At 42.8% G+C, this 21,121-nt stretch overlaps 1 protein-coding gene across 2 annotated transcripts; it reads right to left on the reverse strand.

Moving 5' to 3' along the window:
* Positions 1-428: 428 nt before the first annotated feature.
* On the reverse strand, positions 429-20,257 carry MYL1 (myosin light chain 1). 2 transcript variants are annotated; one of them, XM_075153730.1, is made up of 7 exons: positions 20,001-20,257; positions 8,178-8,205; positions 4,842-4,985; positions 3,116-3,289; positions 2,187-2,264; positions 1,621-1,673; positions 429-751 (listed from the first exon to the last, which is right to left on the reverse strand). In XM_075153730.1, the coding sequence occupies exons 1-6, from the start codon at positions 20,118-20,120 to the stop codon at positions 1,645-1,647; spliced, it is 573 nt and encodes a 190-aa protein (XP_075009831.1). In that variant the 5' UTR covers positions 20,121-20,257; the 3' UTR covers positions 429-751; positions 1,621-1,644. The 2 variants fall into 2 exon arrangements, with proteins under 2 accessions (XP_075009831.1, XP_075009832.1); XM_075153731.1 differs by lacking the exons at positions 8,178-8,205; positions 20,001-20,257 and adding exons at positions 8,454-8,478; positions 9,268-9,353.
* Between the last annotated feature and the right edge of the window lie 864 nt (positions 20,258-21,121).

The raw sequence follows: 21,121 nt of genomic DNA on the forward strand, positions 1-21,121 counted from the left end.
TTTTTCTAGTTGTCCATAACACTATAAATACAGGTGGTAGTTAGGAGCCCTTCCTAATAGCATTGTGGACCTGCTGTTGCAGCGTTACGGGGGAGAATTTGCTGGGAAAAGTGGCTCTGCGTGTCCCCCCCCGCAGCAGGGCTACCCTGGCTGGTTTTGGGTCTTGCTCTGACACCAGCTACCACGTCTCCTTCACCCAAAAATGTTCAAGTGCTGAAGTAGGTGGTAGTTCCCTAATTACTCCTTCTCCCAGTCCCCAAAGAAAACACTTTCATTCAGATTAAGTAGAGTGACCTCCTGGAGATGTCTTTCCATAAAACTTTATTTTGTGAAATACAATATACAGAGAAAATAAATTAAGTGCCGTGTGCTGCTTTGAGTGGGTTTGAACAGCTTTAGAGGAAAAAAAAGACTTTATAGCCACAAAGTGACCACAGTGATTTATTGATGTTTTATTTTTCCAAGAGATTACATTGTTTCAATGCAAACAACATGGAAAGAGATGCTTGGGATGGATGGATCCTGGATGGTAGCAGTTTATTCCATCTAGCTTGCCGTGGTGAAAGTTCAGGTTTTTTAAATGAAAGTGTAAGTGACCCAGAGGTGATACCTATGGATGCACTCGTAAAAAGTGGTGGGGTTGGAGGCACGTTATCCAGTTCTATGCAGTTTCCATGTTGATGGTGACAGACTGAGCAAGAATTTCAGGCAAATCTCGAGTGCCATCTGGTCTTTCTGAATTTGACTTGTTCTGGGAAGGAATGGGAGAGTTGTACTTGAAGTCAACGTTAGCTGAAGAAACACTTGCAAAATGACAAACTGAGCCCTTGATTTCTATTTTGAGGTGTTTGTTGTTTCATACAGCAGTTGGCAATGTGTCTTTCCTGGGCTAGAATAACTTACAGTTCAAATAAGCCCACACATCCATGATATTTTATGTTCGCATTTTAGACAGCTGCTGAGTTTTTCTTTGGACAAAATGGCAGCATATCAAAGTTGCGGGGTTTTTTTTTTGTTGTTTTTTTTCCCTACTTGTAGAACTGCTAAATGATTAGGTACTTTTGAAGACATCTCTTGACTATTGATCATGACTGTTAGAATAATCTTTTTTAGATGATTATTTTGTTGAAGAGCTCGTCTCGGTAGTTCATACAAGTATTCAGTCTACTCTGTCTTTACAGAAATCTACAAATTATCAGAAGGGGTTGCTTTTATTTCCTTTTTTTTTTTTTGAAAAACAAAATCTCAATGTGCTTATAGGATAAATATCTCAGGCTGTCACTTTGCATAGCTTAAACTCTAATTTTGTATGACGACAGAGATCTAGGGTGATATTTAAGCCTGAGCATTTCCATGCTCATGAATAAACTGAGCATTTCTTTTCACAGTTTGCGTATGTTTGAAAAATCCACTAAACACAGCTTCCAACCAGTTATAGAGCTGTGAACAAGACCCAGGAATCCACACTCCTGTTTTCTTTGCTCTTAGAACAAAATGAGACTGTTGTCCATTTGTGTTGTTGGGGAGATGGTTTCGTAACCGATGTCTGGCCACGGGCATGTAGAAGCCTTTAAGCATAGCAAACACACAAGGTTAAGTATGCAAATGAGAAGAACATACCGTTTGGTATCTGGGGAAGTCCACTTAGACAGACAAGATGTGCTTTACAAATGCTGTGGAAAAATACAGATATGCTAGTTAGAAGGAGCAGCAAGTGTTACTTTGGGAAATACTTTTAAAAATAACAGCTGTTCATGAGCTGATGGCATTAAAAACACACGTTCCTGATCAGATTTGACCCAACATTGTGATAGAAAGTTATAAGTGTTTAATGTCGTACAAACCAAATTCTCTTCCTGCTTAAGTTTGATAAGACTAAATATATGATGAATAGAGCGCTTTGTCGAAGCATTAGCTATAGGATTGGTTCCAAAAGAAAAGTCAGAGTCTAGAGATCTGGCGTTGACTGAAGTAGCCTTCTCTGCTGTGGTTGAATATAGTCTTTTGAGTAGTGTGACTGCAGGCTAACCATACCACAACTGTCATTTTCATGCATAAACCTTTCAACCTAAGTCAGCTGTAGCTTTGTCTAACTGATTTGCCTGAGAAGCTAAAAGCCAACTGCAATGAAACTCAGACAGAGAGAAGAAATGTAGGATGAGAGGGCGTTGAACCCTTGCACCTACCCTCGTAGTTGATGCAGCCGTTGGAGTCTTCCTGACCTTTCATGAGCTCCTCTACTTCCTCTTCTGTCATCTTCTCACCTGGAGAGTGGAGAGAGCTCGGTTAATTCTTCCACAGACATGCAATTGAGGCTGAACCCTACAACCTTTTCCAAAGGTTTTCCTTATTTTCTGAGTTAGTAACAAAAAGAGCTGTAACTGAACCGAGCTTTATTACTTTTAACTTTCTTTAGAAGTTTTGCATGTGCATATAGAGACAGGGATTCTAGTTATTCCTACAGAGTGAAGAAACTATGCAGCAAATCCTCTATCTTTGTCCCTGTGCTTTACGTGACTGAGGCGTATAGCCTTTTCTGTACAACTTCTTTACAACTTCCTCAAGAGAGGCAGCGGACAGGGAGATGCTGATCTCTTTCTGCTGATCAGTGATAAGACACGAGGAAGTGGTATGAAGCTGTCAGGGGAAGTTCAGACTGGACATTAGGAAAAGGTTCTTCACTGAGAGGGTGGCTGGTCTGGAACAGGCTCCCCAGGGAAGTGGTCACAGCACCAACCCTGTCAGAGTTCAAGGAGCATCTGGACGATATTTTTAGCCATATGGTTTAGTTTTAGGTGGACATGCAAGGAGTTAGACTCGATCCTTGTGGGTCCCTTCCAACTCAGAGATATTCTATGATCCCCTCCATTCCTCAAATACCAGGCACTCTTAATACCTAGTTTGAATTTAGAAGTAATAAACCAAACCTTTTCCTTTGGGCTTGCTACTGTTTTGTGTCCGCCTTCCTTGTGGACTCCCAGTTAGGAAACCCAGAGTCTTGTCTGGCTTTGTAGCCTCCTACCTTTCCAAACTGATTAGGAAATCTTTCCCCTCTCTCTCATGCCTTCAAACAGCAGCAATTTTCAAAGTGCTCACGGAGATGACAATCCCTTACCCAGAGTAGCCAGTACGTGACGGAGTTCAGCCCCCATGACTGTGCCGTTGCCTTCCTTGTCAAAGACACGCAGACCTTCAACAAAGTCTTCATAGGTACCCTGCTCCTTGTTGTTAGCAGCTGCTTGCAACATGGGCAGGAACTCTTCAAAAGTAATTTTCTTGGCATTCATCTCTGGAAAGAAAGCACCAGTTGCTACATGCAACACTGTGTGTTCTTTTGGGATATTCGCCCTCAAATGTGGGAGAGCCTCCCACCTCATTTACACACTACCTTTTATCTTTTACTCTAGTCTTTGCCTCAGGATTTGGCAGTTTCTTTGCAGAATCTGGATTCTCTCTTATCATGGGAGTTAATTTTCACATCCCTGCTCCACCCCTCTTCTCACATAATTTTATATGCTTATGTGCATGTTGTATTTTTCATTCAGAAATGAAACTTGCTGTACGAGTTGATCTTTGAAAGGATTTTGGGAGTGGGGGAACAACAGAATACAGTAAAACAGAAATCTTGAGCCCCAAGCAGTGGGAAAAGGTAACCAGAGTGGCATGTTGTGACTTAGACAAGCCCCTGAGGTTGCTGACATCATGTTTCTGACCTCTTCAGGGTCTCTTGGATGTGGTAGCAGAGACTATTAGCGAAAGAATAAACTAGTTAAAACCAGGAACATTTAGTGGGTGTGGTGTCCAAATTTACTATTTAACACGTTCAGTGTGGAGGTTTAAGGACTCACAAGCTTAATGCATCTAACCCCTTTGGTCTCATGAGCTGGAAGATGTAGTCCTCAGTAAGGCCTTCCCCAAATGGTTTTTGCTGGAGCAAGGCTGCCAAATAAAAGGATTTTTTCTTTTTTGTCCCCCTGGATCTTTGCAAAGAGCAGCCTTCATCTGGACAGCGAAGAAATATAATAGATGGAAATACGGGAGAGACTTTTGAATATACAGTTGTTTACAGAAACTATTTTACTACCTAGCTATATAAAAATCACTGTTAGTTATTGCTGTAGTCACTTAAAGTACTGTTATGGTCTCACTTCTGTGTTAGTCCTCTGCTCAGTGCCTGAGGGTTTGGATATAATTTAGCCCATCTTAATATGGTTCTGCATGACTGAAATCAGGAATCACCTGCAACTAGGTCCTTGTTAGAAGGAGGTGACTACAGTATTTACCATTTCTTTTATCTCTAAAGGGGTAGAAAAGGAAATAGAAAATGGCTGCTATAATAAATGGCCAACGTATACCTCAGCATGCCCAGGTTTGTAGGAGCTTTGAGCAGACCACCCCAGTCAGCAGAAATATACAGGAGGGTTTCCAGTCCCAGGGCATGTCTTGGTGTATGCAGAAGATCCTGCACTGGAAGGACCTGAAGAGCTGAGTATCAGCTGTTAGAAGTGGACTTACAGCTCCTCAGCAAGGGCTGGGGCACAGATGGACTGTGAGCAGCAATGAGTGTGTGTTACACCTACACCAAGTTAACACAAAAATGATCCCTACAGAGAATTCTCCATAGCCTAAGGAGAAGGTTTTCCTCTTTCTGAGCACTGTATTCCCCATCACCATCCTCTTCAAAAGGAACTGGAGAAATTCCATGTATTGTTGCTGCAGAGCCCTCCACCTTGCTCCTCTATCAGAGCAAAAGCTCCTCTCCCTCCTGCTGTGACCATTGATGTTGCCTAATTACAGTTCCCCAGCCTGAAGAAAGGCCCATGAGACTGTAGGGTACTTACCCTCTTTGCTGGGATTGCCCAGGATCTTGTTGATCTCAGCGTTTGTAGGGTTCTGCCCCAGCGCCCGGATGATATCGCCAACCTGGCTCAGGGTGATCTTGGCATCACCAGTCCTGTCAAAGAGGAGGAAGGCCTCCTTGAAGTCTGCAAGGGAAGAGCACCAGTTAAATTGAGCCAGGAAGCTCCCTATTGACAAGTTGTATTGAGAAAGATGTGAGCCTGTTGTCTCCTGGCATTTTTCCACCAACTCCAGGGGAGTTAGCCAGAGGAACCTTTGGCCCACAATCCCAAGAAAAACTCCTCCCCTCTGACATTTTGGTTTCACTATTTTTAATCTTTTACATCTACCTTTCATAGCTTTCCTGGCTCTAATAGCCATCAAGAGCTTTGTGATTGACTACGTGTTATTTCAAGCACGGGGAAAGATACGCTTTCTACAAACATTGCCATTCAAGAACGGGTTTCTTTACGTGACAAAGCAGCAGAACGTAAAAATGTTGTTATCCACTCCACCTTATCTCACCAGAGGACTGTCAAAGTACCTAGTAGTGCAAAACATCTGCCTGCTTTGATGGGTCCTGCCTGCAATCCCAGCACCTCAACTATGCAGTGCTAATGGGGAACTTGAAGGTGGATTTCAAATGCGTCTACAGTTGTTTTCCTTTAAAGTTGCCTTACAATGACATTTCTACTCTTGTTTGTTCCCTCCTTTGTCTGCCCTTTGCAATCTGTCCCAGCTTCTTACAGATCTATTAATATCCGGCTTTTCCAGTGGTAACACTTGTGTGGTGCTTTATTCCAGTGCGTGTCCAGTGTGTACGCTTCGAGACTTTGCTTCTTTCAGTGCTGCCAAGTGATCAACGTTCACTTATTTCCCCCTTGCTGCTGACCAAGGACTTGGGGTACAGACATTTCTCCTACAAAAATCAGCACAGATGGTCGCCTTCATTGCATTGCCAGTCTTCATCTTCTGTTGCAAAGTTCCGTGTTAATCACCTTACTATATTTTTCAGGTTTTTTAGAGTATTTGTGGCAATGAATAAAGAAATGCTTTTAAAAAGGGCAGGGGGGAGAGGACACACGAAAGTCAAGGGTCTAGCTAAAAAGCTATCTTCGAACCTCGTATGTCAAGAGCATCTTGGACTGTGCTGTTGATCTTTTCTGCGCTGCAGTGTCTGACGATTCTGTGTGTTAGCTCCAAGTAAACCAGGTGAAACGTCTTTCCCTTGGCTGCATTGCGCTTCCAGTAGCTAGACAGGCTTTGTGTTTCACAGCGTGTGTAGGCGGAATGCTTTTTGTGCCTTGGGGCAGATTTAGGAGTAATAAACCACACTTCAAATCATGTCTTCATTCATCTTGTGCTGGGGATGTGTGACGCAGAGGTATTTAGGTTCTTGCTTTAGCCATCCATATACCGCCTTAGTGGAGGAGTTGCTGGCACCCAGTAAAACTGCTGATACAGGATGTCAGCCTGCTAGGCTGTAATCTAATACATCTGAAAGTAATCCTCTTACTGTCTGATGTGAGAGACCTATAACCCTTTACTGCTACCCCTCTCCCCTTACAGCTTTTATTGCAGGGTATGAAATCAAGGCCTTCTGGACCTGTGTAGCGCTTCCCCTTACAATATACCAACTTGATATTGGTTCGTGCTCTAGCAGCTGAGGTCGATGGAGCTGTAGTGATTTATACCATATGATCTGATCTTTATCTGGTGCATTAATGACATTTAGCCAGAGCGAGGTATAAAACAATGCCAATTTGCTATTAGCAAAGCCATCAGGAGAGTTCTCTGTTTTGTAAATCCCATGAAGTTTTATGTTCACTGGGTTCTGGACACTGCTTGGAGAAAAGTCCTGATTTTACTTTTTTCTCTCAGGCATGAATTTCACTGTAATGTATCTTTGCTGTGGGGTTTTTCTCTTTTTTTTTTAAATTAGTTTATACCTCTGCTGGAATAAGCACAACTAAAATCCGTCTCTGAGGAGGGTACTACCCAGCTGCTGGTGCGTCAGCCTGTGTGGATGGAAATAGTTAATGACGGTGAGACATCTCTGTTCCTGGGAAATTCTCCCTCTCTCAAGTAGCTTTTAATTGCTCCACTGTTTGGTTCACTCATCACAGCATTACAGCAGCTGGATGATCTAAAATACGTAGGGAAGCTGAAAGAAGTATTTTACTTTGTTATGCATGCCAGCAGCATTGAATTGATAGCATTTTTTCATAAATCCTCCCAACCCTTTTGTAAAAGTTTTAGAATTAAAAAGTGAGGAAGAGTCCAAATGATTTTCTTTGTGACCAGGAGTGTTTGGACTGCAGGAAGAGAAATGCTTCCAGTTTTGCTTATTGCACTTCACTTCTCCCTATTGCTTTGAGAGCAGGCTGATGTTCAGAAGTTTAGAGCTCTCTCAGGACCTGCTTCTAGCTATTCCTTTCCCTCTGGATTTCTAATAAATTCTTGTATCTTCTATTCTAAATACTTTGTTCACAGTGAGAAGTCCAATATATTTGCTACTGAATTTTTAACGTTTTTTTAAACCTACATTATTTAATATAACCTAAATGCATCTCTTAGGATATTTACCACACTCCAGCTTCGATTTCTAGAGCTTCAATGGGGATTTTTGTTCATGTCAGAATTTTTAATCAGATCTTTCTAGCAGATTGGAAAAAAAATTTGGAACTTGCTGGTAGCTTGTGAAGCAGAGGATACAGCAAGATGCTCAAGAATTGCAGCATGTCCAGACTATTGTGTTTATATGCAATAGTTTACACAAGTCACTTATTTGCTAACTATTTCCATGCTTCATGAATGTATTTACAGTAAAACAGCCTTTCTTCCTCCTCTTCCACAACACCTCCCAGCAAAAGTGACATGTAGGCCTCTTGCATCTTCTGGTCGCATAAAATCGCAATGTCACTGCGGCTAAGTTAAATTTTCAGCTCACTCCCTCCTTCTGTTCTTCATCTGCCTATTTCCCCCATGACTTTCAAATGCAAGACCCATTTTCAGCATCCTGGTGAATGGCCAGTGCACGAGCACAACTGAAAAATGTTCAGTAGGTAGAGCTGGTGACACCAGCGTATCTCCTCTTCATACCATGCCATAAACTTCTCAGCTTGGGCAGCTCATAAGCACCCAGATAAATTACATGTAAATCTACAGTCAGATTCTTGTTCAGCGTAAGTCAGCACAGCTCCTCTGAAGTCAGGAGCGTGGTGATTTATACCAGCTGAAGTCCTAGCTCATCTTTTCGTAAAGGTTAAACTTCTGAGCCTGTAGCTCCTCTCTGAACCCACGTACATGTAAAACACATTGGCTCTCTTGTAACTTACCATCCTGTTGCTCCTTGGAGAACTCGATCTGTTGGAAGGAAATCAATCACAAAAAGTAGCTTAGGAAGGGGGGGCTGGGGGAGAACTGTTTGTTTTCTAAAGCATCCAGCTCAATCCGTGAGTCATCTTCCAAAACAGCAAAAATGTGGCCCGTCAGATGCGCAGAAGTAATGCAGATAGCAAAAGAGCTGTTAAGACTAGTGAATATTTAGAATTTGGTAGCCAGTATGTTCCCCCTTCTGCCCCCTGTTAAAGTTTAACTTTTATTTCACTTACCACTAATTTGGTCAGGAGTGAAGGACTGCAGTTGGGAAGAAAAAGAGAGAAAAAAGAGAACTAGTACTACTGAAAATGCACTGAGAGAAAGCAAATAGCACAAAGTAGCTGAGCACCCTCACATTTGTCTTGCCTAATGTAATTAGGCCATAGCAACCTAAATGAGCAACTTCCCGTGTAAAAATGCATCACCAGTCTATTTTTAAAGATTCTGTTAAAATCCGCATCCCAGGGAAAGCCAGGGTTATGGCTAGAAGCAACAAAAATCTAAAATCTCTTAACTAATAAAGTCATCATTAATGTACCATCAGGTCATTTACTATTTCAGTATAGACCTGTCTTATTAAGACCATTTGAAGTAATAATTGCTTAACAAGCAACTTTTTTTACATTAACAGAAATTAAACCAATCCCTTAAAGTTTGTGTTTCAAATTAGTTTTTGACAGTACATTGTTTCATAAAGTACTAAACTATGATATTTTCTTATATAAAAATAGTACTGTTTTCCTTTGCCACTTTAGCAGGTTGCATCTGATTTAAAATAAAAAAAAAAGCTTCGCAGACAGCACTAGCAAATTGTAACCCTTCTGTCTGAAGCTACAGGAGCTGCACATCTACCATTGCCTGGTGCAGAACTTGAGGCTAACTGGAAAACCTCGCATAGTCCTTTAGATTTAAGGAGGAAAGCCAAGCAAACTTAAACTGCTTCTGGACTGTCCTTCCCCCCCTAGAACTAACTGGAGCGAGAAGCCCGATTTACTTATGTAAAATACACTGGCTCGCTGCTAACCATTAGCTTTCCAGTGGACCCACCATGGTTGAGAGTTGGAAAAGCAGAGCAGCAGACGGGCAGGAGGGATTAGCTGAGAGGTCTCGAGAGTGGTCCTGCTTTCCTGGCCTTTCTTCCCCTTATTTATCCGGCGGTGCTGACGGCATTGCCTGGATTAGGTGTCAGAAGGAAGCGGTCCCTCCCCTTGGCGAGTTCTTTAGCTTTCTTAGGGCAAAGTGACAGGAGGCTCCGTGTCTTGATCGACATCTTACAATGGCTATTTTTAGGAGGCTGGAGAGGGGCAGGGAGTGGCAAGCAGTAAGTTTGATTCATGCCAGCACTTTCTGGGTCCGTACCGTCAAGAGGAGATATTCCTTGTCCAGACCTACCAAGATTTCCTTATAGGGAAGGATTCTGTTCTTCCAATAAACTATAAAGTCATTGGGCAAGGAGCGTTGAGGGTAAGAGGCACCAGCCCAGCTGGCTGGTTTTACATGTGGCTTGCAGGTTGTGCGTTAGATGCAGCTGGATGGTCCTCGTACCTTTGCTGGGCTTTGCTCAACCCCCTATATGGATAATACGGCGCTCAATGTTAGATGAGTGGTGCTGCTGCTTGTCTGCTCAGTGTGATCCAGTTGTTGGCACTGAGCAGAAGATTAAGCTGTTGACGGAGGTGGTGTCTGACGGTGAAGCTCTTCCTCTGCACTAGTCATGTTTTCCAAATTTTGAACATTTTTAAGGGAAAAATTATCTGTGCGTTTTGGACCCAGCTGCATTGCTAGGTTAGCAGCTGATGTGTAGGTGTACCCTGCAGGGCAGTGGGAAATCTGTACTCAGGGTAGCCTGTGCTCTCCAGGACACTCTTCCTCTAGGCTGGGGTTAGGCAGGGCACCAGCATGCCAGCTTCAGAGCTCACTGGTGTGGTGAGAGGAGGTGCTGCTGAGGTTTTCGTGATGTGGAGGCAAGGGAGAAGTCGTGATGGAAGCTAAGACCCCCAAAAGGCTTTGTGAACTGGAAGGATGACTGTTCATGGTGGGGAAAGGGGTACTTGCCTTTTGGGTTGCAGAGTGGAGGGGTCATAGTGGGACTACAAGTGGGGAGTTTCTAGGTAGGTTGCAGGAGGTAGAGGCTGCAGCTTCCTCAGTAGCAAAGATCTAGTCCCACCATGTAGCATCCTTCAAGCCCAGGTCAAATCTCCGAATTGATGCTGTGAGACATTGTAAAAGGATTAGCAAACTTTGCTCCAAACTTCTTCCTTTCTCTGTCACCTCAACTGGGTCAAGAGTGTCATGGAGCCATGGGAATGGTTGTGTGACAACAGACTCCCTGTTGCAAACTCAAATCCCCTCTCTAATTTCTGTTGATTTTGTTTGTTGAGCATTCACTGCTCCTGGTTTTCTAATAAGAAAATGTGATTAGTGAGGGAAATTTTCTCCTGCAGCTCGCTTAGTTACCCTGAAGATAAGCATAACATTTGTGAATGTCTCTTTTCAGTATATTGAGGGCTCTGAAAGAAAGAATCAAATCCAAGCAGACTTGACTTTACTGGTTTTCCTTTTTTTAAAACTGACCGATCAAAATAGGTCAAGCTATTTGGTTGGATTTGAGACATTAACCTCCTATCTCCTATTTTAAAAACTAAAGATAAAACTGCAAATAATTTTCTAAGCTCGCCATTTTAGCTGGAAAACATTCTGTCCAAACAGATTATTCGCATTTTTGGAGAAATAGCTGGAAAATATACCAAGTATGAAAATGCTCTACTTGCAGTCCTTCACTTTTGTTTTTTCTGCTATTTTTAATATATAAGCCTGTGGGAGCAGAGATGTATTCAGGACAAAGTGTAGCCATGATCAAATGTGCTGGCATAGAAAAGGGGGTTCATCCTTTTGTCTGAATTAGCTAACATAGGTTTAGCACAGTGCAGCCCTCCTGATTAATACTGGCTGGGGCTGGAACTCGGGCAGTGAGAAAGCTAATACAGATCTTGGCCATCAGTCCCAATGCATTAATAGAGGAGCTTTCTAAAGACTTTGGCAGAGCTGAAATGTTGCCTGGGTCAATGCAGTGTGTTGCCTTTTGTGGAATCTTCCTTCTGCCCTCAGCCTCTTGCTCTCCAGTGCTGGCAACTGGGAAATGTTCCCCTGAAAACAGGATTTTTTTTTAAAAAAAAATGTTTAAAGGAAAACTTCGATTAATTTTCTTGAACGTTTTTTCTTACTTCCAGATAAGCTTTATGGTTGGCTACAACAAAACTCATCCCAAAAGACTTCAGATGCCAAGCAGAAAATAATTGGGGCACGTTTGTCTTGGGCATAGAAAACTGATACCTGGATTAGCCATCTGGCTTGAATGGGCTATCAAATATTTATAAATTGAGAGGGGTCTACATATAAACTGATTGATCTTTTAACCGTATGAGACTTTGGTCAGGTTTTAGATGAGGAACTACTTGTGTACCACATCAGCCCTTCATTTTATTACTGGTTCTTGAATAAAAGTGCACTAGATGAGTTTTGCTGGGGAGAAATATTCTAGTGTGGGCATGTTGCATTCACTTGAATTAAGAATCGCCTTGCTTTAAGCCAATAGGGTCTGTTGGGGGCTTAAAATGCTACTTGGAGTTAAGGGCAAGTGGCAAATGGCCTTCGTATAGAAAATATTTCAAATACTCCTTAAAAGAAATTAAAAGTAAGATTTCTGATTCTGTAAGGAGCTTTCATAAAGTTCACAAGGTAGAAAGAAGTATTTTGCAGTGATCTGATCTTTGTTCTGATCCTGGCAGTGTTCTCTGCATTGTCAGAGGACATGATGAGTCTCAGGGCCTTAAGGAAGATGTTGAAATTTCAGGGATTTCAGTTTAAAAAAAAAAAATGCTGCCAATCCTCCAGCAAAAATAATGGAAGGTTGAAGGAACTGCAACACATGGAAAGACCAGAATGACCTGGATTTCTTTAACTTGGCTTAGCCCTTATTTATGGATGAAGTTGTTATCCAGAAGGTTATCTGTGCCAAAGGAAAAGGTGGTGTGTTTTGGGGTTTTTTGGCTTTTGTGTGGTGTGTTGTTTTTTGGTTTTTTTAAACATTAAGGCTTTCCCCTGTATAGTTTGTGACCACCTTCTATTCCTCTTGTTGCTAGAAGAGGCATTTTGATCAGGTCCCAGTTAACTAGGATGGAGTGGATAGGATCGTATGCAGCTCTGTGTCATCACCTAAGCAGAAGACCCAGTCCACGTAAATCTTTATTTCCAAATTCTAACTGAAGTTCCTAACTTCCCAACAAATCACCAGTTCCTGGGCCTTAGGGCCTCAGCCGTTGTGGTGTGGTGCTGTGCTCACCTATTTAGGCTGGCGGGCACTGGGACTGAGTACAGCCGAGCTGAGTGACAGTCGCTTTGTGCTCACTGTAAATGTCTGGACGGGGTGAAAAGCCCTGGGAAAAGATGCTGCTCGGAGTTAAAGCATTCAGCTGCTCCATCTGCTTGTTACCCTTTGGGTGAATTGCAGAGAAGGGGATCATCTTAGGATTTTGTTAGAGAGTCACCAGATATTTCAAGGTACTGTCTCTGTAGAAGAGACTAGAACATATCAGATGTCTTGGAAAATCAGAGAGGAGAAAATTGGAGAGTGCCCTAGGATACTCATTGTATATTTAGCCTTCTATTCAGGACTAGAGGGATTTTTTTATTTTTGGGTGGAGATAAGCTAGGATTGTGCCTACAGCAATTCATATGATATCTGCTCACCATTAATGCCTGCTCCTTGATTAATACAGCTGCACATATTTTCTGGTAGACATCACTGACTGCAGGATTACACAGCTCTCAAACCCCTCTGAAAAGTGGGCTGTCGTTCTCCCGTCTCTCACCCTGGTTCAATAGCTTGTGCGATTGCTGCCACAGATTTGAGAGCGGCTACTTCTCATTTAAGTAAGAATCAACAGCCTGATGGATTTAGCCTCATGTCTTTTATGAGACAGAAACATTAGGAGCAGATGAGCTCTTGAGAAAGAGAGCTCTGTTTTGAGAACAGAGCTGCCTGGAAATACAATTGAAAAAAGAATAAAAACTACCACCATTAATATAGGAGAGAAAATTGCGTGTGAGATACTATGGGGTTTGGAAGAATAGCTCAAAATCTCCTTGAGTTTAATGGACTTAACTGCAGATGAATTTGAATTTTTTCTAAGCCTTCTGTGTAACTTTCCAGTTTGTTTACTTTTAAAGCTTGTAACTTCACAGTTGCTTTATAGTTGTGCAAAAACTTTTGGATGACCCTTGCCGATTAATTAAATGTGCCCTTCTGAAATGGCTGGGAGTGAAATGTGCTCTAGCTGCACTGTCGATCATACCATTTTGAACAGATTTCATTAGCTTCATGGGGGAAAACGCGTTCAGTTGTGCTCATTGAGGTGCCGAGCTCTTCTCCCTGGTACCAGTGACGGGACGTGTGGGAATGGTTCAAAGCTGTGCCAGGGGAGGCTTAGACTGGACATTAGGAGGCATTTCTTGACCGAGAGGGTGGTCAAACACCAGAACAGGCTTTCTAGAGAGGTGGTCAATGCCCCAAGCCTGTCGCATTTGGACAATGCCCTTACTAACATGCTTTAACTTTTGGTCAGCCCTGAATTGGTCAGGCAGTTGGACTGGATGATCGTTGTAGGTCCCTTCCAACTAAAATAGTCTATTCTATTCATTTGTAAAAGTGTCCCTTTTCTAATTGCATTTAGTTTTGCATGAATGTGTGTAATCCAGAGGATGGGCGAGGAAATGTGAGGCTCTGGAGGAGCGCTGCTCTCGGAGGGATTTGTTGTTTTAACATGCCTCCCAGCGGCAGTGGTTCAGTATTAACATTATTTAAACTATTGCTACTTGACATTTAAGTGCTATGCGGTAAACCAGCCAGTTGAAAGTGCTTTTTGGCAATGCGTATAAGATGTAATAAAGCCTCAGTGAAGTTGGGGCAAATTTCCAGCTTCGTTGTTTCATATCTCCTTACAGACAACTTCTTTCTTTACTTGTCATTGGCTAAATTAGTCACCTTCTTCTTGCCTTATGTAAGATAAACTCAAATATCTTGTTACTATCTGTTACAATCTCTCTGTGCTCTAAGGGCATTTAAAACACTATTTTAGAAGTATTTTGGGGTTGTTTTGATTTATTAGTTGATGGGAGAGAGGCTCTGCCACACAACCGCTCTTAACACTTGAAATTATTCTGTGAGCTCTTGAAATGTTACTCTCTGTGTAATTTGCTTTAAATTCCACTGTTTCTACCAAAGTTTGTCACTCCCCAGACCCTCCAAAGGCTATAGGTATCTTCTTTTAAATGCTGCCAAAGCTGTGAATTACCAAGAATGGTTCTTGTAAAAAAAAAAAAAAAAAAAAAAAAAAAAAAAAAAAAAATCATTATTTTCCAAATAATTTTTCAGGTTAGCAGACATAAGAACAAACTAATATATATGGACAATCCCTACTTTTGAGGGATTCCTTGCTTAGCAGGACTTTAGGAAGAAAAGGAGGCAAAGTTCTCCTGAAAACTTTGTAAAGAAAACTAAGTGATGGCTTTTCCGTTTGCTTTTTCTTCTGGTTTTCAACAGTGTCCTGAAGGGATGTCTTGGTGTGTAGCCGAGTCTGATGTCCAAGTTACCTCTCCTGGGACACCTTTATGCCGTGCCTTGCCCATGCAGTGATTTAGCAACTGCCAGCAATGTGGATCTGGCATCAGTGGCAGGGTTCAGCGGGGCAAGGGATTTGTCTGGGGCTGCTCTGCTCTGGGATGGATCCCGAATGGTGCCGTATCTCAGTGGTGGAAGCCGTAGCAGGAAGCTGGTCTGGATGGCATCAGATAGGCACCTTTACATCTTTTAAGGCTAAGTCATATTTGCACTTGTCCCCTTCCTACCTGAAAGGGCACTTGGGACTGGTGACCTTGTCCAACGGGTATATCAGTCCTAGGGAATCTTTCTGGAGTTGTCACTGGAGCTGGATCAGGCATAATCTGAAGGCCTGTGCCAAAAACTTCAGGCAAAAACCTGCCAGTTCCTAAGAAAGCCCTTAGCACTATGAGCAAAGCTACTGTTAACATTCCTGTTCTCACTCCACAGCTTCTCATGGAGTTTGTCTGCGGTGTAATAGCTCTCCGAGGGCTTCAGCTGACCCTTGCAGTCCTGCTTGCCCTCCAGCCCAGAAGCTTTCTGTCAGTGCATTTTAGTGAGTTTATCTCTCTCTGGTTATATCCAATGCAATGTCTGTTCAGAGATGACCTACTTGAGTAGTGAATGTAATAAGAATTAAGGACACTTGCAGAAACACTTTAGTGCCTTAAGAGCTCTCTATTTAGAAACAAATGATCACACAGATTTGCTTCCATGCAGCAGGCTTCATCATGCATCACACAGTTACACAAGGCCTTAGCAAGTCTTTACCAGCTGATAGCTTTTAATTATTTTTCCCCTAAATATGTAGGTAGCTTATCTGCAGTTGGGCATATCTGCTTTGGTGTCCTGGGATTTCAGTCTTGGAAACACCAGCATGGGAAGCCTTGTGTACCAAATGGACATCACTTACACCGTGGATACTTGCAAGAACCCAAACTCTGTCTCTGCTCGAGAGAGGATGCTCAGGTCTATCCTCGAAGTAAAGGGCCTGGTGTGACACCGGATCAGGGTGCTACACGTTCAGATCACCATCTGTAGAGCAGAAGCCTAGGAAGGACTGCACTCAGCATCTCCAGCACCCAGATCCCAAACCACTGCAGTTAATGCTGTGAGCCTGGGCTCAGTCCAAGGACTGGTTGCGTGTGCTGGGAAGGGCCCTTAGATTTCCGGTAAAAAACCAACACACTTCTGTTGGTGATAGAGGCCGAGTTAAACCGATTTGGGCAATATGAAGCTTATCCATTTCCCACTGTCTCAGTTGCAAAACCAAGCATGAGGCAGCCTCATCATTAATGTCTCATCCCAGTTATTGCAGACAAATACCCGTAATAGTGCTATTCATCAACTGAGTGTTTCTTCTCACTCAGGCTTGTGTGGGAGAAGGAAGTTGACGAAACAGGTAAGCTATCCTTTTGGGAGTGTCCTTGGCCACGGTTTTAACTTCAGAATTCTTGGGGGTCTTTTTAAGAAAATGACCCATATGGTCATTGTGCTTTTAATCATGGTTGGTTCCTGGTGGTAACTCTCAGATGCATCCATCGCCCTGTTCTTCTCTTTTCATTTATGATTTAATCTTTAACCTTTATACCTATTGTTCAAATCCAGGCCATGCCAGTAATAAGGAAAGTTGGAAATATAAATTTGGTTTGGAAAGGCTTGTGCAAAGCAGATTGAGTTTTATATTGTTTCCTGAGTAGGGGGAAAAGGGTCTTTACCTTTCCATTTAAAAACAAATTCTTCCTCCCTGCCTTGACTCTCTTCCCGTGGTTGTTGTACTGTAACCTACAGGTGAGCTGAGAAAGGGCTGAGTTGAGAGATTTGGGTCTTTAGCAGTTAGGTATTCCTGTTACTCAGTTTTATAGTCAATAGATGGTGCTCAAAAATAGAAAATCCCATACCAGCTGCTATTAGTACTAGCAAATCACCAAATATTTACTTTAATTGGGTTAATTTATAGTGGGGAAAAAAGAACAGAAGAGGGTGAAAGGCCTGTCACAACTTCTGATGGTGACAGGCAATTTTGGGGTGCCTGCATTTGCAAGAACCCAGCTTGAGACCTCTTAAAGGGAAAAAAAAAGCCTACTTTCAAAGTGTGCACCCCAAAAGGCTGAGAAAACCAGCCTGCCTGAAGATGGGCCAAGCAGGGCATCTGAGAGGAGGGGTACCACCAAAAGAATCACTACCCATGTTTCTAAACCACCTTCTTGTTTGTTTTGGAGAATATTATGATCTCTGATGCCACTTTAAAAACGAAGCGCACTGCCAAATGTGGCTTATTTGGCTGCAGTAAACCCTTATTAGGCAGCTCTACCCTTACCCACTCCAGCTGTAACAATTAGAAAGGGCTTGGATGTCTCTTCATAAAAGCTAACAAAGCCCTTCTGTGTGTTTGCCTGCTGTGTGGCTCCCCAAATCATCGTGGCATTCCCAGTCACCTCTCATTAGTAGCAAGCCTTGGCATGGTTGCTAATTCCTCCGAGGAGTGGAGGGAGCCCACTTGATGCCCTTGTTCAAAGCGCTGGAGGCTTTGACTCCACAGATGGTAAATCAGCGCAAAGAGCCCCAGGACAGGATCGTTCACTGAGTCCCTGTCAAAAGCTTAGTTTTAAGTACTCCCTGGCTCCAGAGTTTTGCTGGAAATGGTGCTGTGCCTTTTCCCATGCTGAGACTTTGGTGGCTGAATGGAAGGATTCAGGATTAATTAATGCTAATTACGAGACTGGGCTAAGACTCAGAAAATATTGATTCCTGACTCTGCCACATCTCCCGGTCAAATTACTTACAAGATGACATTGTTTCCCTCCACTGCCTGAGCTCTCAAAGGGTGAAAAAGGATACCCCAGGGTGGCTGGATGGGACCTTGGGAGGTTGTCCAGTGCCTGCCTCTGCTCCAAGGCAGGATGAAAGGCACCATGGTTGTTCCTGGTGCCTTCTCAAAGACCCCAGCACTGGAGGTGCCACAGTCTGTCTGGGCAGCCCTTGACCGATGTGGGGTCTCAGGTGAGAGGGGAAGGTCAGGGATAGAGGGGACGTGTGTCACCCTCGCGGGCAGCGTGGGTTTCTGCATCACCTTGCAGCCAGCTGTGTGGTTGGGTAGACTCCCCTGCTGTGGGGGGGTGCTCCGTCCACCCTTGCAGCGCCTCTGAGGCACCCAGCTCCTTGCCTGGTAAGGGCATGACGAAGAGTGGAGAAGACACTTATGGAAAGATACATGCTAGTGATAAGCATGCAGGGCAGGGGGCTGTGCCACCCACCGCATTGCAGGGTAGTCCTGCAACCTCCACGCTGCTCGTGTCTTCACTTATTTGCAAATAGGAATAGTAATGCTTATGTGCTGCCGTTAGTGTTAAAAGAATATTTTTTTCAGGTTTTTCCCCCCTTCAAAGAGCAAAATATTTTGTCTGATTATTCAAAAGAAAGAGAATTTAGGGAGACTATCTTCTTTTATCAGTCTGAATATGACAAAACCTGGAGCGTTCTCTGTGTGCTACCAGTATATATTTCCTGCCGTTATAGAGAGCTGTCTGGGTAAAGGAGTGAACTGCACAGATGCCTCAGACTGCAGCCTGCCATTTTTTAGCTGGTAATATACTATTTATTTATGTAAAGACAGATTAGCTAGGATCACTGGAGTTGAAAATTCTATTTTCTCCTAATGAACTGGACATAGAAAGCTATCAAATCATATTAAATTATTTAGTAGGAAATCTAGCTTGCACTCCCCTTCGTCTCTGGAGATGAGTGAAATGTGAGGTCTAATCTAATTTTCAGACAGTATTCTCAAAAACAGTGAGCTTTTCATGTAGCCTTTACTATGATCACTCAAAGTATTTCAAAATGCCTGCTTTTTTTTTTTTTCCCCTCTTGCTCTTGTTTTGCTTTGCCAGTGGGTTCAGCTTCAGTCTTATGAGAAGCTACATATTGTTTCAGGAAAATACTGACTACTGATTGTGAAAATTAAAGTAAACTTCAAGAAATTTCACTAAATGGGTCATGATCTTGGGACTATATGTATTAAGATACCTGAAACAGAATTCATCATATGATGAAAATGAGTAGGTCCTATTAGAAGTCTTTGTACTCCTTCTTTTCTCTATAATAGGCACGATTCCTCATGTAGAATTTAGCAAATTGGTCCTGGGTCCAATCAGCTTGTCAGGTAGGTGGAGAATAACTATTTATAGTCCTACCTGAAGAAATTGGTTTGTCTCTTCATCTCTTTAACCGCTTAGCCTCCCTTTCCTCTTTCCTAAGTACAGAATTTCCCAACATGGAGGAGTTTTCTTCAAAAGGTCAAGGCAACAATCAGTGATGTTGGCTGGCATGCAAAGTCTAAAGACAGTATGAGATCGAATGGAAGTGCAGTCAGAGGGAAACCTCTTCCTTTTTGTTGCTTTCAATTTGCAGCAAACTGCAAATTCTGAGCAAATATGTAAAGGTGAGAGGAAATCACTTGAAATGCTTCCATCCATGGCTTTCCAGCTCATGGTGTCTATCAATGTTTGTTGTACAATGCAAATGAAAAGAAAATAGATGAAACTGCCAAATCCCTCTTTTTTTATTCTGTTTTGTTTTGTTTCTGCTTTTAAAGATAAGCCATGCTGATCTCAAAACGCATGACCAAAGGGTCATCAGGTGGTTGCAAAAATTTGGAAAGGAATTTGAAGGGAAACTGCAAAATAAGTTTTGGGTTTAGTACAGTGCTATGGGAAAACATTGCATTTCAAGTTTCAGTAACCCTTTCCTGTCCTCATGCACTTACTTTAGGGCGTTTTGGAGTATTTTTTTGGTTGCCTTTTTCTTTTAAATTTAGCTTTACCAAACAGGTCAGACTGATACTGATTTGGTAAAAAGTTCTGAGGGCCACACTCCAAAATACATTTGAAATCACCAGGCTTCACCCTTGTGTTAAATCATGCGCCATGCCTTACACCCCTCCAGCTACTAAAACAATCAAAAGCTCAGGCAGGTCAACAAATCCATCGGCTGAGGTTACTCATTCATTTCACTGCAGTCCCCAAACCGGAACCAAACACACGCAGTGTTTCACTGCGGGTCTCACTGGGACTCTGCTTGGGAGCGCTTTGGGTCCGCGATCAGCACACGTTCATCCGTTTACCTTGATGCTCTTGAGATCGATTGCGGGTTCTTTGGGTTTAGCTGGCGCGGGTGCTGGCGCTGGTGCTGGCGCAGGTGCTGGTGCTGCGGCTGGTTTCTTTACGTCTTTCTTTGGTGCCATTTTGTGTTGCTTAAACTTGAAAGAAAAGGTGCCCCCCCAAAACAAAAGCTTAAAAAAACCCCACCAAAAACCCTTAAAAGTGATTCCCGGGAGAGGAGCAGTGGTCAGAATGAGCTACAGCCTGTGCCCTGGAGGTGGACCCGATGTGCTAAACTCTATAAGGGCATATATATATTTCACTTAGTGCCTTGTACAGTCCTGACACATGCAGCTGGATTGGACAGCTTGCTAATCAAGGGGGGGTGTCATTCCAGCTCGAGCTATAAATGGAATATAAGAGTTCAGGGCTTCATAAGATCAAGAGGACTTTGGTGGCTTTTTTCCCCCTCTCTTTAAAAACCCCAACCACCTCCCCTGTATTTTTTTAATGCGTGCAAAGGAGAGGGAAATATGACAAACCTAGTTTCAGATCTGCTGTTGACATTCGGGCATGGATTGAACAGTCCTTTTTCTCGTCAGAATTTTAGTTCTGCTTAAGTAATAAATCTTCTTTCTTTCCTTCCCTCCCCTTTTCCCCCATGCCTGTGTAGTGCTCCAGGAGGATTCGGTTTCAAGTAGGAATTCTGACTTTCATGGCTGGGAAGATCATCAATTTCCAACCTCATTTGCCTCTCTCCCCACAGCCCCTCACTCCTCCTCTGCTTCCTTCTTTTACAAGGAAGTGTTGATCAAGCAAAGGCTCTGGGTGTTTAAAAATAAAGCAGACGAATATGGAAGACGCCGCAGTACCTTCAGCCAAGGCGTCTCTCCCAGACCCTGAGTGTCTTTCAGCTGTTCTTGCTATTCCTTTCTATCATGTTAAGACTGTGTTTAAAATTGAAAATTGCTTCCTTTAATCTTTTTATTTGATATTCTTTTCCTTCTCCTAGGGATTAGCTGTGCCCTGATAGAATGCAGATCAGCTGTATGTTTTGTTTTCCCACACAAAAGGTTTCCTTTTGTAATGTATTTATGATTGGAAATTTCCACACCTCAGTCTGCTGATGGACCTCCTGCTCCCC

This window comes from Calonectris borealis, chromosome 6 (genome assembly GCF_964195595.1).
Source record: "Calonectris borealis chromosome 6, bCalBor7.hap1.2, whole genome shotgun sequence".
Lineage (NCBI taxonomy): Eukaryota > Metazoa > Chordata > Aves > Procellariiformes > Procellariidae > Calonectris > Calonectris borealis.